This window comes from Salvelinus sp. IW2-2015, linkage group LG4q.1:29, assembly GCF_002910315.2.
Source record: "Salvelinus sp. IW2-2015 linkage group LG4q.1:29, ASM291031v2, whole genome shotgun sequence".
Lineage (NCBI taxonomy): Eukaryota > Metazoa > Chordata > Actinopteri > Salmoniformes > Salmonidae > Salvelinus > Salvelinus sp. IW2-2015.
The window spans coordinates 71,811,175-71,825,977 of NC_036842.1; the positions used below are offsets into that span (position 1 = coordinate 71,811,175).

At 40.2% G+C, this 14,803-nt stretch overlaps 1 protein-coding gene across 4 annotated transcripts; it reads right to left on the reverse strand.

The window, feature by feature from the left end:
* Positions 1-3,002: 3,002 nt before the first annotated feature.
* kras (v-Ki-ras2 Kirsten rat sarcoma viral oncogene homolog) lies at positions 3,003-14,179 on the reverse strand. Of its 4 annotated transcripts, none has more exons than XM_023985602.3 (6): positions 13,928-14,179; positions 10,758-10,875; positions 9,963-10,141; positions 9,226-9,385; positions 7,502-7,626; positions 3,003-6,646 (listed from the first exon to the last, which is right to left on the reverse strand). In XM_023985602.3, the coding sequence occupies exons 2-5, from the start codon at positions 10,866-10,868 to the stop codon at positions 7,507-7,509; spliced, it is 570 nt and encodes a 189-aa protein (XP_023841370.1). In that variant the 5' UTR covers positions 10,869-10,875; positions 13,928-14,179; the 3' UTR covers positions 3,003-6,646; positions 7,502-7,506. The 4 variants fall into 4 exon arrangements, with proteins under 4 accessions (XP_023841370.1, XP_023841371.1, XP_023841368.1 ...); XM_023985603.3 differs by lacking the exon at positions 13,928-14,179 and adding an exon at positions 13,819-13,914; XM_023985600.3 differs by lacking the exon at positions 13,928-14,179 and adding an exon at positions 13,536-13,807.
* Between the last annotated feature and the right edge of the window lie 624 nt (positions 14,180-14,803).

Here is a 14,803-nt window from a genome sequence, read left to right on the forward strand (position 1 = left end):
GCTAAACTCCCTTTTGAACATAATACTCTAATATTTTGTATAAAACACGCCAAGGACAATTACAGGTGCATAAAAACAGTACCAAGATCCATTTCAGCAAGATTACAGAGGATTCAAGACTGAGCATAATCATGCAACATGTAGCAACATGTAGCCAAATAGGGGTTTCATCTTGATCAATAACGTAACAAGTCAATTATACAACAACGAGGTATGTTGGCTCCACCAAATAATACATTTCAACCAGTTAACCACACATTGTGTGACGCTAATCTAGACATGACATCCACAGAGCAACATCCTTACAATGCTCGTCTGTTGTCTCCGAACTTGATCCCTCTGGCATTTATTCCACAACAAATGTTTTGTGAAAATATAAAATCTTTGATGTAACATGACAGGGCCTTTCACACTGTAGGACAAAACTGGTCATCTTTGGGCAAAAACCCAGAGGAAAATGTCTGACACCACTGTAGCAGTGATATGGCTATGGCTGTAGACTAGATGGGGCTGGTGAGTGCTACAGCTGAAAATCAGCCATAAGAAGCCCCCTTTTAAATCAGAAATGAGATTTGCGAGAAAATAAATCTTTGTCACTTCTCTGTTTTCTCAATGATATTCAAATCAGCATTGAAAAAAGGCGCAAATGTAAGTTTGTTCCACCTGAGCGAATCTGACCACAAATTAGAGACCACTATGATGACACAAATGGATCACGGGGAAAACGCAAGAATAGGCTTTTGTAGGCTACAGTCCAAGCTATGTCTTCCAATGGTGCGACTGCAGTCGGCATCCAAAGATTATCCAACTTGAATAAACGCTTGGAGGTAAGGATGACAGCAGTGGTGTAGTCAAAGGCTATACAGATATCGCTTATTATTGTTATCTACATAGCGCATTGATGTGAATCACACTGTCGCTCTCTCATTTAGCTATTTGCGCCTTACGGATTGTGGTTGTTGTGGATGGCTGTTCACAAATCTAAATGTGTATTTGAACCCAATAATAAGCTGCCTATCAATCATTGTTTTTGAAACCCGTGGACAGCCAGGGGAAAATGTGCTCTTGCAACAGCTGCACAGTGCGGATCCCATCCTCTGGAATAAAAATGGGGCTTTTATTGCTCAATCTAATTCATGCTGATAAAAAATGTCATCCATAGGCCTAATGGACACATGTTCAAACTCACACACTTTTGATAGACTTAAAGGTGCAATCTGTAGTTGCTGCATCCATTTTTGGACTTATAAATGATATATATATATATATCCATTGATTCTTGAAAAATACAACTTAAAAATTATATATCATGAGCTTAGTTTAACTGTCACACCACATGAGAACCCAAAATATAAGCTTATTTTTCTCTAGTTTTGTAAACATTGGAAATGTAAACAAACACTGTATAGCCTCATAACATGGTTAAAACATGGATGGTCAGTTCTTGCATCCATAGCTCTGTCTATTAATTTGAGAGTGGTTACATTTCTCCAGGCCCATCCCTCAGCTTTTTACCAAAACAGAGGTTGGGTGTCCATTTTGTTATTGTTTCATCTGTGGATTATCAAGACATCAAAGTGTCACCAACAAAAACCTTAACAATAGGCCTATAGCAAATGCAGCATATGGCATTCATTTTTCACATGAAAATATAACTTTTCAGTAATGATCAAAGCATGCCATTCCATGAGCGTAGCATTTCTTTTTCAACTTGAATCAATAAGCCTAACCAGTCCTCCATGACAACAAAATCATAAACAACAGAGAAGGGCTGGCTAATAAGTCCTTAGTTTTGGGGTGATGCTCAGGTTAAACAATTTGGCTAATCTATAGTTCCATATTTCCAAGTTCTATCCTTGAAGATCAAGGAGTATAACATTTATTGGATTGACTGAAATTCTGATAGACTTTGGTTTTTAATGTAAAGATATAATTTAATCGTATTATTATATGATGAAGAAAGCGATGGGTTAGAAGAAGCCTACATAACCAACCATAGAGTAAAATGTAACATCCATATATGGCCAGCTACTGTATGTAAACTTTAACATTGATTTATCATGCAATGGATGTGGTTCAATTGGAAAAATTCATTTTTGTCATCTTCTAATGCCTCTTAATAAGGGAAAAGTAATCTAAAAGTAACTGAATGTAATCAGATTACGTTACTGAGTTTAGGTAATCCAAACGTTACGTTACTGATTACAATTTTGGACAGGTAACTGTAACGGATTACATTTAGAAAGTAACCTACCCAACCCTGATTATAGCATGTGCAATATGCAGATGGCTGTCTCAGTCTAGGGGCTCCATTCCCTGGTTACACTTGATGCTCTGGCTGTTAGCCTCAGTCAGACACAGCAGCGTGAGAAAACAGTGGCCAATGCTGGCCAAACTCATGACATGATGCACAGTCTGGTAGAACTTCAAGACTACAACCCTAAACAACTATTCATCAATGGTACTGTTAATCCACCGTCATCCACACATGCATCTTCATGTTATACATGTTTGGTAATATGTCAATCTACCTAATCTCTCAGCCACCATGATAAACTATACACACGTACCCATGGATTTAGTGTTATAGATATGTGGTAGTAGAGTAGGGGCCTGAGGGCACACATTTAAAGTGTTTGGGGATCTGTTGTGAATGTACTATAATGTTTTTTAAATTGTATAACTGCTTTAATTTTTCTGGACCCCAGGAAGAGTATCTGCTGCCTTGGCAACAGCTAATGGGGATTCATAATAAATACTAATTAACTAGATTGTCTGAGGGTGCTGTGCTTCTGTCCAACCATAAGGCATGATCACGCATCTCCACCTACAGCTCCCTCATGTTCATAAATAACAATAGAACATCACTCATGGAAGCCTCCAACAGGTAATATATGAGCGTAAATATGACTTCAGATAGGCCCACTACGAACTGGCAGACAGCACCAAAATAACCCTATAATTCCTGGGGCACAAATATGAGCAAAGATGAGGAGACAGAGCCAATTCCTCTTTTCTTTATTACACATTAAATAGGAGTGGTGAGATTCATGGGAAAAAAATGATCTGAAATCAGATCACCACGCTACACACTGCCCAAAGAGAGATCTCTACTGATGTGTTCAACAGTGGTCAGTCACTCCCGAGTCCCATCATACACAAACAGAGGAGTGAAAACTCTATTAAAGCAACATTCATTTAGAGACGCCAACAAAATTAAGCACAATTTACAAAATATGCACCTTTCAGTATGACAATAGGTTGTTAAAATACGATCCAGGTATAAATTATACTTTTTTCCCTCAGAAATCAGCCATTGGCACGTAAAAAAAGGGAGGCGGAACATTTCAACACATTTCGGTATAGTTACTTTTCTTGATACAGTATTGTTAACAAATGGGTTCCCATTATCAAAAATGCATTAACAGTTAATATCTAACTTTAGTAACAAAAAGGATTTAATCAAAGTGGGTCAAAAAAGCATAAATCCTAAGAACTAAGGCTGCACTTACACAGGCAGCCCAATTCAGATCTATTGCCAATTAATTGCATATCTGATACCCATCTGATATTTTCCCGGTGTAAACAGCAAAAAAACACATGGAATCTGATCTTTGGACTTTTGATTTATACCACCTCCATATGTGGATCATAACCCTGATACAAACCCGATCCTCTATATGCGACCTCTGTCTGGATGCTCGGATCAGATTATTTTCCTCTGAAGTGTTTTTTATGCACATAAGAAGCACCCGAAATTGAAAGGAACAGAGACGGGAAACGAGCATTGCATCTGGGTGCTACATCAGTGTGAATGTGCAAATCTGATATGGGTCACATGTAAAACTGTGTGGACAGTCAGAAGAAAAGATTGGATATAGAAAGAAAGATAATCAGATTTGGGTTCTTAGGGTGGTTGTGTAAACAGCCAAAATACATTGTATTGTGTATTATGTTTTAATTTAGAATCTTGTTCCTCTCAAACAGCACCGAGTTTGTAGCTCTTGAACAGACGTGACAGAGAAGCCTATGCTGTCTGACTGAAGCACCCGATACCAGCACAAAAGGCAATGTGTAAGACGCCCCAAGGTAAAAAACTAGTAATAAGGTAGTGAAATATGCATTGACCATGAAAAGCAAATATTCTGTGTTATCAATTGACTTTTTTCTCTAAAAACTAATTTAAATGGCAATTATTGCCTCATTTGCAGAGATCAGTTCCAGTTACTACATCACTTGGAAGCAACAACCTGTGAAAGATAAACGTGACATAAAAATGATTGGACTGGACTAGTCATTTCACTTGAAAGCCAGCACAGAAAAACCCTCAACACCTTCCCACCCAAACTCCAAACCCCAAAACATCCAAGGGTGATTTAGAAAAATTCATATGAACAATACATTTTTGAACACCCTTATCATGACACCATTACTATGGGGATGCATCTTTTGCAGAAGAAAAAAATACATATACATATATGTGGTAGGACAAAACAAGACCTTTAAGATTTGTTTTGCCTAATCTAGCCAATCCAAAAACAGGAGAGTAAGTTTATGGCAGCGATAAATACAAAACAAAGGATTGGGGAAATGTGCAAGGCATATTCTGTTAGGATCTGTTGAGGTGTTTTATGTCCTGCATCTGAAGACAATGAGTCACTATTCTTTAAGAAGATAGTTCACCCGAAGAACACATCTACGTAGTCGACATTAGATGACTTGGTTTAAAGTTTAGGTTTGATTTAGGCATGCTATATTTTTTTTGCACTCAACACTTCAGATGCTAAACTGTAACAAGGAAGCCCAGATCTTGATTTGCTGGCTCAATTAGCTGAGGTCAAATGTGTTACTCCAGTGAACTACCTTCAAAAACACGAAACATGACGCAAAATACACCAATCCTGAGGATAAGAGGGAAGTTCATAGCTTAAACAAGGTCTCTTCAGGAACAATTAACTCATCTTCTAGAACGTTCGTAATGAGCAGGGAATATCAAATCTAATGATAAAATAACTACAGGAGACACTGGCTTGTGATGGGTTTTAAGCAACATGCAGTGCCACTGAGCAACACAACATTAGCTGCATGTCCTTTTCAAAATCACTGGCAGAATCTTGCTGTTCTGATGCCTCTCTTTATATAAAAATATATTTTGCTTCAAACCTGCCACCTGGAGCAATTCAGTTGTTGAGAAGGTTTCCCACCACTCAACAACTGGTTTCTACCCAAAAGATCAGATCAGGTTTGGTGAATATGGATTGACTCAAGTCCCGAAACACTATAAAAACCTGTCCCCCCCAACTGGAACAGAGCTCCTTGTTCCTGGCCCTAGTGGCTGTATCAGTATTATACAGTATTAGCATCACAGTGCCATTCTCCGTAAGAACACATTGCATGCAAAAAGGAAAGTCTCTCCTGTAGGCAGGAAATCACTGCTCACCAATTATTACCAAAAAAAAGCATTAACAAAAAAAAGCATTAACAGATTACAAGTGAATTAAATGGGTAACCATGATTTTTTTTTTACTAGGTACAGTAGTAAAGTTCATATGCATGCTAAAAGTACTGCATGATATTATTGAATCATATCTAGGAGTCTAATGTAGGAGGATGGGCATTATTACACACAGTGGCCAGGACATTTGTAATTTCCCCTAATCAAGTGTTGGTCGTGCCTCCCGGTTGCTACTCCTTACTAGAGGGAACCAATGAAAAAATGCAGTGGAACTGGCTTTGAGATCCAGAGTTGAGTTTGAGGGTCCTATGGTATCGAATGGAATGATAGAAATCGAAGCATTGCATCTTTCCCATTATGGCATCTGTGAGCATGGGCAGCGTCATTGAGGCCATTTCCATTTTGAAGTAGTCAATTTTCTTCTTTTACTACTGCGAGTTGACAAACTGAAAGGGTACATAGTGCCACGTGGAGTGTGTTTTTTGAACAGGTATGAAGACAATTTACTGCCACCTGCAGTTATGAAATGTTTGCTCACAAGTATAATTAATTGGCTGATCCCTCCTGATGACCCGGATGTAATGTGATCCTTCCATAACCCATAGTAAGTCCTACCTAGTTGACTACTTAAAAATTGTGAAAGCCCTCAATGGCGTTGCCCATGCTAAAAACAGCTTTTAGGCACTATGGATGGGATTCAACTCTCCCCCATACTGTTAGAAGCATGTACTACAACAACCTCTTCTGCTCATGCTCTACTAGCAGAGGGAAAATAAGCTTTTTAGGCTTGCTTTTTCTATTGTCCAAAATGTGCCTACAGTGTACCACTCCTAATTAATAATCAACCTATTGGACCAACACTTCTGGGCAACTGGCACTAAACATTAAGTAAAGATTATTAGTTTCAAATGAGCAAAGAAAATGAAGGCAGAAAAAAAAGGGGTTCATTTCGATATTTGGTGTTGTGGTTACTTAGGTAAAAGAGGCTAATAATTTAGTGTAATGTACAAAAATGTATTAAACAGTTTGAACACATTTTTTCTATCTTGAAAGGGGGGGGGGGGTGGTCATTATTCACATGAGTATGCACTTTGTCTTGGACTTCTTTTTCTTCTTCTTGCCCTCCTTGCTCATCTTCTCTTTGTGTTTTCGGATTTCCCGCACTAATGTGTAAAAGGCATCATCGACACCCTGGGGAAAATAAAAAGATAAGTTACGGTTAATTTTGAAAACTTCTCAAAAACATGGATGTTCTCATCTGTGACTAACATGAAAGCTGGGTTAGATGCAAATGTAATGGGGGCGTTTGAAATGGCTCCCCTATTTCACAATATAGTGCACTACTTTTGACTATAGGGATTAGGATAGCATTTCGGTGTGCACTACTAGTATGTTACAAATGTGTTAATTGTGTATGGATTTGCAGCATCAGCTGGCCCAGCAGACAGCACAGACACAATCAATGGTGCCACAATGAGACAAAAAATAACCAGGTCTTTGTCATTCGCTGAGCACGACATTGGTTTCCTCCCTGATGCAATGGGTGGTCATTTCAGATTGCGACAGAGAGATTGCGAGAAAGAACAAGAGAGAGAGACAGACACAAAGGGAGTATCTGTGCCATAAGAACATGGATGACTCAGTTGGCCCAGAACTTGAGTTTCAGTGGAACACCTCTGTGTTGTCCTCTTAGTAATCACACTTCCTTGGGTCATCATTTCAACACTTAATTTCATCCCAGATTATCACAATCTCCATTAATCACACAGATCAGATCTCATTTGAGCAGACTACAGAATGATCAGCACTCCATGATAGTATAAACACACAGAGACAGAGATACCACAGGAGTAGAAACCAACATGGATGCCTGGTTTCAAGGAGATCCCACGGCCCAGCAGATCCCAGGAGGTTAGCTTAGACAGGAATGGATCCCTCCCACCAAGGAGCAAGCAGCACTACTTTCCATGCTCGGCACCACGCGGTCGACACCCTCCCACACACACACCTGATGGACGGGAGGGAGCACGGCCGCTACACACTTACCCCTTTCACATCACAACACACTTTTTAAGCTTGACGCAGCGCGGGGTCTTTTCTTCCTTGCTGAGCTTTTTCAGCCGGTACAGCCTGATCTCCCGTACCAGACTGTAAAAGGCATCCTCCACTCTCTGCAGTGCGAAACACAGCTCTCCTCAGTTAAAGAATACGGGGACACTACGTGGACTCCCTCAGTGTTAGGGAATATAGGGATAACTATGTGGACTCCCTCAGTGTTAGGGAATATAGGGATAACTATGTGGACTCCCTCAGTGTTAGGGAATATAGGGATAACTATGTGGACCATCATTGAGCAGTTTTTATTGGATACTCGGTTGTCCTTGCCATAACCAGCACGTTGAAAAAGTCGCACCACTGCGCATGGAGCTTCTATTTCATTTAAACATTTGGGATGCAAGACTAAGACAAGTGTACATATAGCTGTGTATGGAGCTGATGTATAGATGTATAAAAGGTAATTGTTTTATAGTTCAAAACATTATAGTAATTTAACTTCACAGGGGCATGACAGGTACAAACATTATACTCAGTGTCATTGTATAAGGTGTGAAAGTGGTGTGTATTATTCAGTACAAGGGCAACACCAGGTAGCTGGTCGACTCGACCAATGAAAATGGAGAAGAGAGCTGGAAGAGACCAGTCAGTGTCCCGTGTCCCCAGAAAGAGTTGTGATTGGACCGATGCAAAGAGAGCAGAAGGTTCACCTCACCGACTGCCAAATATATCACAGTGCCAGCCAGCCACGCAAAGCATCACGACACACACACCACCAAACACAAAACAGACAGAATAGCGCACGATGCAGCACAAGATCACACCCATCCCACTGTCCATCAAGCATGATTATTACCCCGCCACAAAACCATTACTGATAAATTCCCCTCTTTGGTGACGATTCAGTGAGAAATGTACAGATTTGTTGATTGCCAGATCCGTTTTGAAGACTTCCCACATTACCATGACAGAGGGGCATGCACAGATAGAACAATTACTCATATATCAATAATTATATAAGCAAGGGGACTTTGCAGTGCATTACCTGATACATTTCCAAGCACCATTTAGAAAACGAGCACATAGACACTGATACCAATAGAAATCAAAAAGTACCTTCGGAGTCATAAGAGGATCACAGGATTTTGTGAGATTGAAGTGGCCATGATTGTAAAAAGCCATTGCAAGGACACCTGACACAGCTGGAAAGAAGTAATCTTGCTACAATAATGAAAATTGATCTGTGGAGAGCATTGTTAAATGGTTTCTGTTTTCACACCAGGAAATACCCTCAAAGCTACACGCAACCCTTCACTATTACAAGGGCTTGATTTATTAAAAGGTGCAAATATACCAGGTAACGCTTAGTAAATCTGTCCCAAATCCGTCTTCAACTGGATATGTAGCAGAGCTAACGTAGCCTTGGAATCCAAACTGAATAACGCTACATTTCACTTCACTGAATTCAGTCTGGATTTTCAGGCTAGCCAAATCAAATCAAGTTTATTTTATATAGCCCTTCGTACATCAGCTAATATCTCGAAGTGCTGTACAGAAACCCAGCCTAAAACCCCAAACAGCAAGCAATGCAGGTGTAGAAGCACGGTGGCTAGGATAGCCAATGGCCATCATGTTAAAAACCATGACCATGGTTGCTATTTGCGCCATGGCTATGTCCACCTTGCCCACTACGGCCTGTTGTCTCGGTCTCTCACCTGTCTCGTTTTGGCTGAGGTCTCAATGAAGGGGATGCCGTAGCTGCGCGCTAAGTCCTGAGCCTGTTTGGTGTCCACCGTCCGGGACGGCAGGTCACACTTGTTCCCCACCAGCACCATGGGCACGTCTTCTGAGTCTTTCACCCGCTTGATCTGCTCTCTGGAGAACAAAAACGACAGGGAAGGCAAGGGTTAAATAACAGTGTAATGCTTTGGTTGTCCAAAGTAAGTAGGGAATTTACTCGTTTTTTGGGGGTTATTGATTTCACACACAATCTGGGTAAAGTTAGTTAAAGAGTGGGTTGTATTTACAAGTATAAAGTGATGTTGGCATTGACACATAGTTAAGGGGATACAGTTTGCAGAACCGTGTCTGCTTGGAAACTGCATCACAGATGTTACAACTATAGTCTGGCTTACCGCCATCAGTGCACTTGGCAGCAGTACTTCGGATGTCCTGTATAGCAGCAGAAGTTAGCTCAACCTATATTGGAGGATGTCCTCTACAAGGGAAGAGTCTAGCTCACCTACATTGGAGGATGTCCTCTACAAGGGAAGAGTCTAGCTCACCTACATTGGNTCCTCTACAAGGGAAGAGTCTAGCTCACCTACATTGGAGGATGTCCTCTACAAGGGAAGAGTCTAGCTCACCTACATTGGAGGATGTCCTCTACAGGGGAAGAGTCTAGCTCACCTACATTGGAGGATGTCCTCTACAGGGGAAGAGTCTAGCTCACCTATAGTGGTGGATGTCCTCGAAGGACTTGGTGTTGTTGATGGCGAAGACACAGAGGAAACCCTCCCCTGTCCTCATGTACTGGTCCCTCATGGCGCTGTACTCCTCCTGACCTGCAGTGTCCAGGATGTCCAGCAGACACGTCTCCCCATCAATCACCACCTGCTTCCTGTACGAGTCCTGAAGGAGGGAGAGAGAAAGAGAGGGATGGATTGGGTCAGGAGGGGCACCTTACCGGTAATCAAGTAGACTGGAAACTTATGAATGATCACATATTCATAGGTGTCCAGTCTACCTGACTAGGAATCAGAACGTCTAGATCTAACTATATGGTCATAGAATGCTCATCTAATAAAGTTGCAGAGGAAATTCAATAATATTAGAATCAGAGAGAATGGATGGGATGACTAAGAGTGACTATATGTGCACCAAGGGAAAAATGCACTCAATCTTCAAGCAGTCATAAAATTGATAGCTTTCAGAAAGTATAATTGAGTAATAATATCTGACATGTGAAAGTACTAAAGCATTTAATCACATAGCAATCTATCATCAACCAACAAAATTAAACTGACTGAAAGACACCATGTTTATGATATTATAATATTCATACATTCAAATAACAGAAAATGATCAGAAATGATCAAAACCTGTTTGGCATCTTTCATCTTCAACCAGAAAAACCTGCTAGAACTAAATTTCTACACAACTTTATTTCTAAAAGATTTTTGTCTCCCGATTCTCAGGCATGCCTTGCTGAAGTAAGAGACAAGGGTGTACTGAAACTACTTATTACCTCGATGGTGGGGTCATATTCATCCACAAAGTGGTTCTGAATGAGCTGGATGGTGAGAGCGCTCTTGCCCACGCCTCCTGCTCCCACCACCACCAGCTTGTATTCTGTCATCGTTCACCTGTGGGAGAGAAAGCACACAGGAATAAGGTCAGTGAATATATAAAACCTTTTATGAGCTACACACTAACTATCGACAACAATCCTTCAACTGGGATCTCCAAAACCTGGACATTTCTGGAAAATTTCTGAAATGGTCCAACCCTACACACACATAGTGAGAATGAAGCTGAGGATATGAAGGATTTCTCCCCCCTTCTCCATAGCCATCTGGTCAAGTTGTATTAATTCCCTTAAACTAAACTTAAGTGCAAATGCAAAATTGTATTTTGTCCCGATTGCATTTCATTTCCACAATGGACCTCCTATGTTCTCCAGAGCTGGAGGGAATGTATACAATAACAGATGTTTACATTCTATCCAATTTCATCCTGCGATTTTACAGAAAACGAGATGAGTGTATATATTATTATATTATGCCGCACGCCATCGCTCACCCATATAATTATATGTTCATATTCTTATTCATCCCTTTACATTTGTGTGTACAAGGTAGTTGTTGTGAATTTGTTAGATTACTTGCTAGATATTACTGCATAGTCGGAACTAGAAGCACAAGCATTTCGCTACACTCGCATTAACATCTGCTAACCATGTGTATGTGACCAATAAAATGTGATATTATACTCTACTATCTTATAACATTCTTAAATGGGATTATCAACAAGGAGAAGATATGGAAATCTATGAAAGAGACTGGAATTCTGGAAAGATAGGGCAGGTTATGTATATCAGGTCTGTTGACTATTATATTACTTTGAATTGGCACAATCAATGTTCTTTCTGATTAAATAATGACTTGTCATCATTATTTAACATTGTTTGAACAGAAGATTGCCGTTTACAATTCCCCCAAATATCATACCCACAAATGTTGCTACTAAATTATCCTCCAACTGAAATGTATCTCTAACTGTAACACAAGTTCAAAAGATAGTTGTGAGTAACAGCTACACAATGGGATCTGTCCTCAGGCAGTAGACACAGATCTATGATGTTACATAATGGTCCCAAAATGGACAAACAACTAGGAAGCACACACTGCTATGCAGACGGTATGTGAACAACAACTGTCCCTACAGTTTCCCTTTTCAAAAACATACCCTGCTAGGTATAATACTGAGGTCAGTTTTCTGAGAATCTTGTATGGTCAATACAAACAAAAAGAAGACCTCACCCATGCCTTCACCCAACTGAGGTATAAATTTACTAACAAAGTTAGTGTTTCCTCACACTTTTCATACACCCCTTGAAATGATCAGCCTGGAGTTCTACACCCATTTATGTACTCCCTCTGAAAATGCATGAAACAAAAGGAGCATTATAAACTGGATGGTTCGAGCCCAGAATGCTGATTGGCTGAAATCTGTGGTATATCAGACAGTATTCCATGGGTATGACAAAACATTTATTTTTACTGCTCTAATTACGTTGGTAAACAGTTTATAATACTAATAAGGCACCTCGGGGGTTTGTGGTATATGGCCAATATACCACGGCTAAGAGCTGCATCCAGGCACTCTGCGTTGCGCATAAGAAGTTCCCTTTGCCGTGGTATATTGGCCATATACCACACACCCTCTGGCCTTATTGCTTAAGTATAGCACTTATGTCTACTATTTCTATTGAATATGACATTATAGGCCTAATGATCACCGTCATCATCAGGAACTATTGCCTACAGTGTGGATAAGGTAAATACAGATGAATCATGACATTCAGATTCTACCACTGACATAAAATTATTGTACAGTAGGTTTAATAACTTGGCCACAACGCTTGCTCTGTTAGTACAATATTGACACCCCTTTCATATCCTCACATCCTGCAGGAAATCGAAAGCGTGTTCATGATTGGCTAGTCCTGACACCTGTACAGTCAGCTGCCATTACCAGTCATCAACAAGGTTGTAATGTCCAATCAAGCACTCTCGCCGAGTTCTGGTTTCAGATCAATTACAAGTTACAGTACATGGCAATATTGTGGGAAAGTATTGTGAAAGAGTAGACAAATAGTCGCCTATATAAAAAAAATCTAACAGTGTCCATTTTATGCAGTTTACTTATTCACAATCTGATGATAGACAAAGTGATCATTTCAAACATTTTCTTTGGCAGTCAACCAATGCCTAATGACAGCAGTAGCTTCCATTGTAAAGTGTAGGCCTACTACTAGTCATTAGTAAAATACTCTAAACGTGAAATGAGAACAAAACACCCGTATCGATGCACCCTCAGGTTGACTTGTAGCCTACAATAACTGGAGTAGGTCCACATGGATAGAGTAGCCTAGATTATGCAGATCCCCACAAGTATTAGTAAACTAGATTAGCCGTGTGCGAATTTATTTAACACTAACGTTATCTGGTGGCACAATGGATTGAACGCTATGTGTAAACCCGGTAGAACCTGCAGCGTTCATGGGCGAGTTGATGAGTTTGAAGCCGCCATAAATACCGCATAGGTCTGCGTTTCAGACATTAGGTTAACAATTGGGCGTAGTTTGCATAAACAACTATACTTTAGATGCAAATGTCCGGCAAATTATGAAATCAATACAGACCCAACATAAAATTAAGTTACCGGCGAAGGTATACAATGTCACCCCTGTATCCATTGTGTAAATTGATACAAATGTAGCGATCTTGTTAAATTGTTTTACCTTTAGCGTATGGAGTTCCGCGTCCGAAGTAGCGACCAAATAACAAGTCAAGCAGATAATCCTCCCTTTTCACACGATCTCTACATTTCCTACTTCACAATGAAACGGKCCCATTTATGTAGATTAAACTTATTTGAAAAAGCCGACGAATGTAAGGAATCAATCAATTGAACTTTACATTTGATCCAGCGTTTGGCCTGCTACTCTCGATTCAACTGAGTTTGGCCTTAGCGCGAAAATGGGCGGATACCGGGTGCAGAGTAGCCTAGTACAGCTCACTTACTTAGAAAGCAGGGGATTTCAACTGGTTTCGGTGTGATATCACTACACTAGTGTCGCAATATAAAGACGCTCTTCCCCGCTGTTCTCCACTCAATGCACTTCTACTTTACCTCAATGTATTGTTCTTGTGGGTGCATGTGTTGGCAGATTGTGTTTTGAAACGTTCTGGAGTCGATATGTTTTTCCAAGAGAGGACTGAAATAGGGCGTATACATATCCGTTCAAATAATTTGGAATTACATAAATAGGCGTATTTAAACAAATTATATCTATAAATCGATCATTATGGCAGTGTTAATTAAATTATTCTACCTAGCATCAATATTTCAAGACCGATCTCTGGGAATAAATGGTCTGCTTCCCAGTGAAGCTGGAACAATAACGGATAGGGGGCGCCTCCACTATATATAGGCTCTAAATATAACTGGAATGTACTGGAGGGACGTCATTCCCAGTCAAGGAAATGATTGGTGATCCCGTGTCAGTTTTTCTCGGATTTCACTGCTATACGACAAACAGAGGCGGTAACCAACTGACATAATTACGCATATGCGTAACATTTAAATTACGCGTGTTCATAAAACTAAAGTGCGCAGCACCTATGCCGTTTTTTAAAAAAGTTGTCAGAAATGCGCAGAATAGCTATGGACAGAACATATAGATACAGTAGATAGTGGACTCTAGTGCCCCAAATACCATTTTAGTCCATTGAGGACTTTCACCATTTTGAAGTAGTCAACTGGTTGGAACTTCCTGTGGGCTAAGGAACGATCATGTCATTTCATCCAGGTCATCAGGCGGGATCAGCCAATGAATTATCCTCGTGAGCAAACATTCCAAAACAACAGGTGGCAGTAAATCACCAACCTTTGCTTTATACATGTTCAAACAATACACTCCAACTCATAGAAGTAGTAGAAGAAATTTGACTACTTCAAAATCTATAGCAATGGAGCTGCCCATGCTCTCGCTGAAGCCATAATGGG

What these genes read in the sequence shown, in the direction of transcription:
- kras (XM_023985602.3), bottom strand. Translation starts at nt 10,868, where the DNA reads ATGACAGAATACAAGCTGGTGGTGGTGGGAGCAGGAGGCGTGGGCAAG. An exon ending in AATATGACCCCACCATCGAG is followed by an intron (nt 10,142 to 10,757) that starts GTAATAAGTAGT and finishes TCCCTCCTTCAG; the next exon opens with GACTCGTACAGGAAGCAGGT. An exon ending in GAGGACATCCACCACTATAG is followed by an intron (nt 9,386 to 9,962) that starts GTGAGCTAGACT and finishes TTTGTTCTCCAG; the next exon opens with AGAGCAGATCAAGCGGGTGA.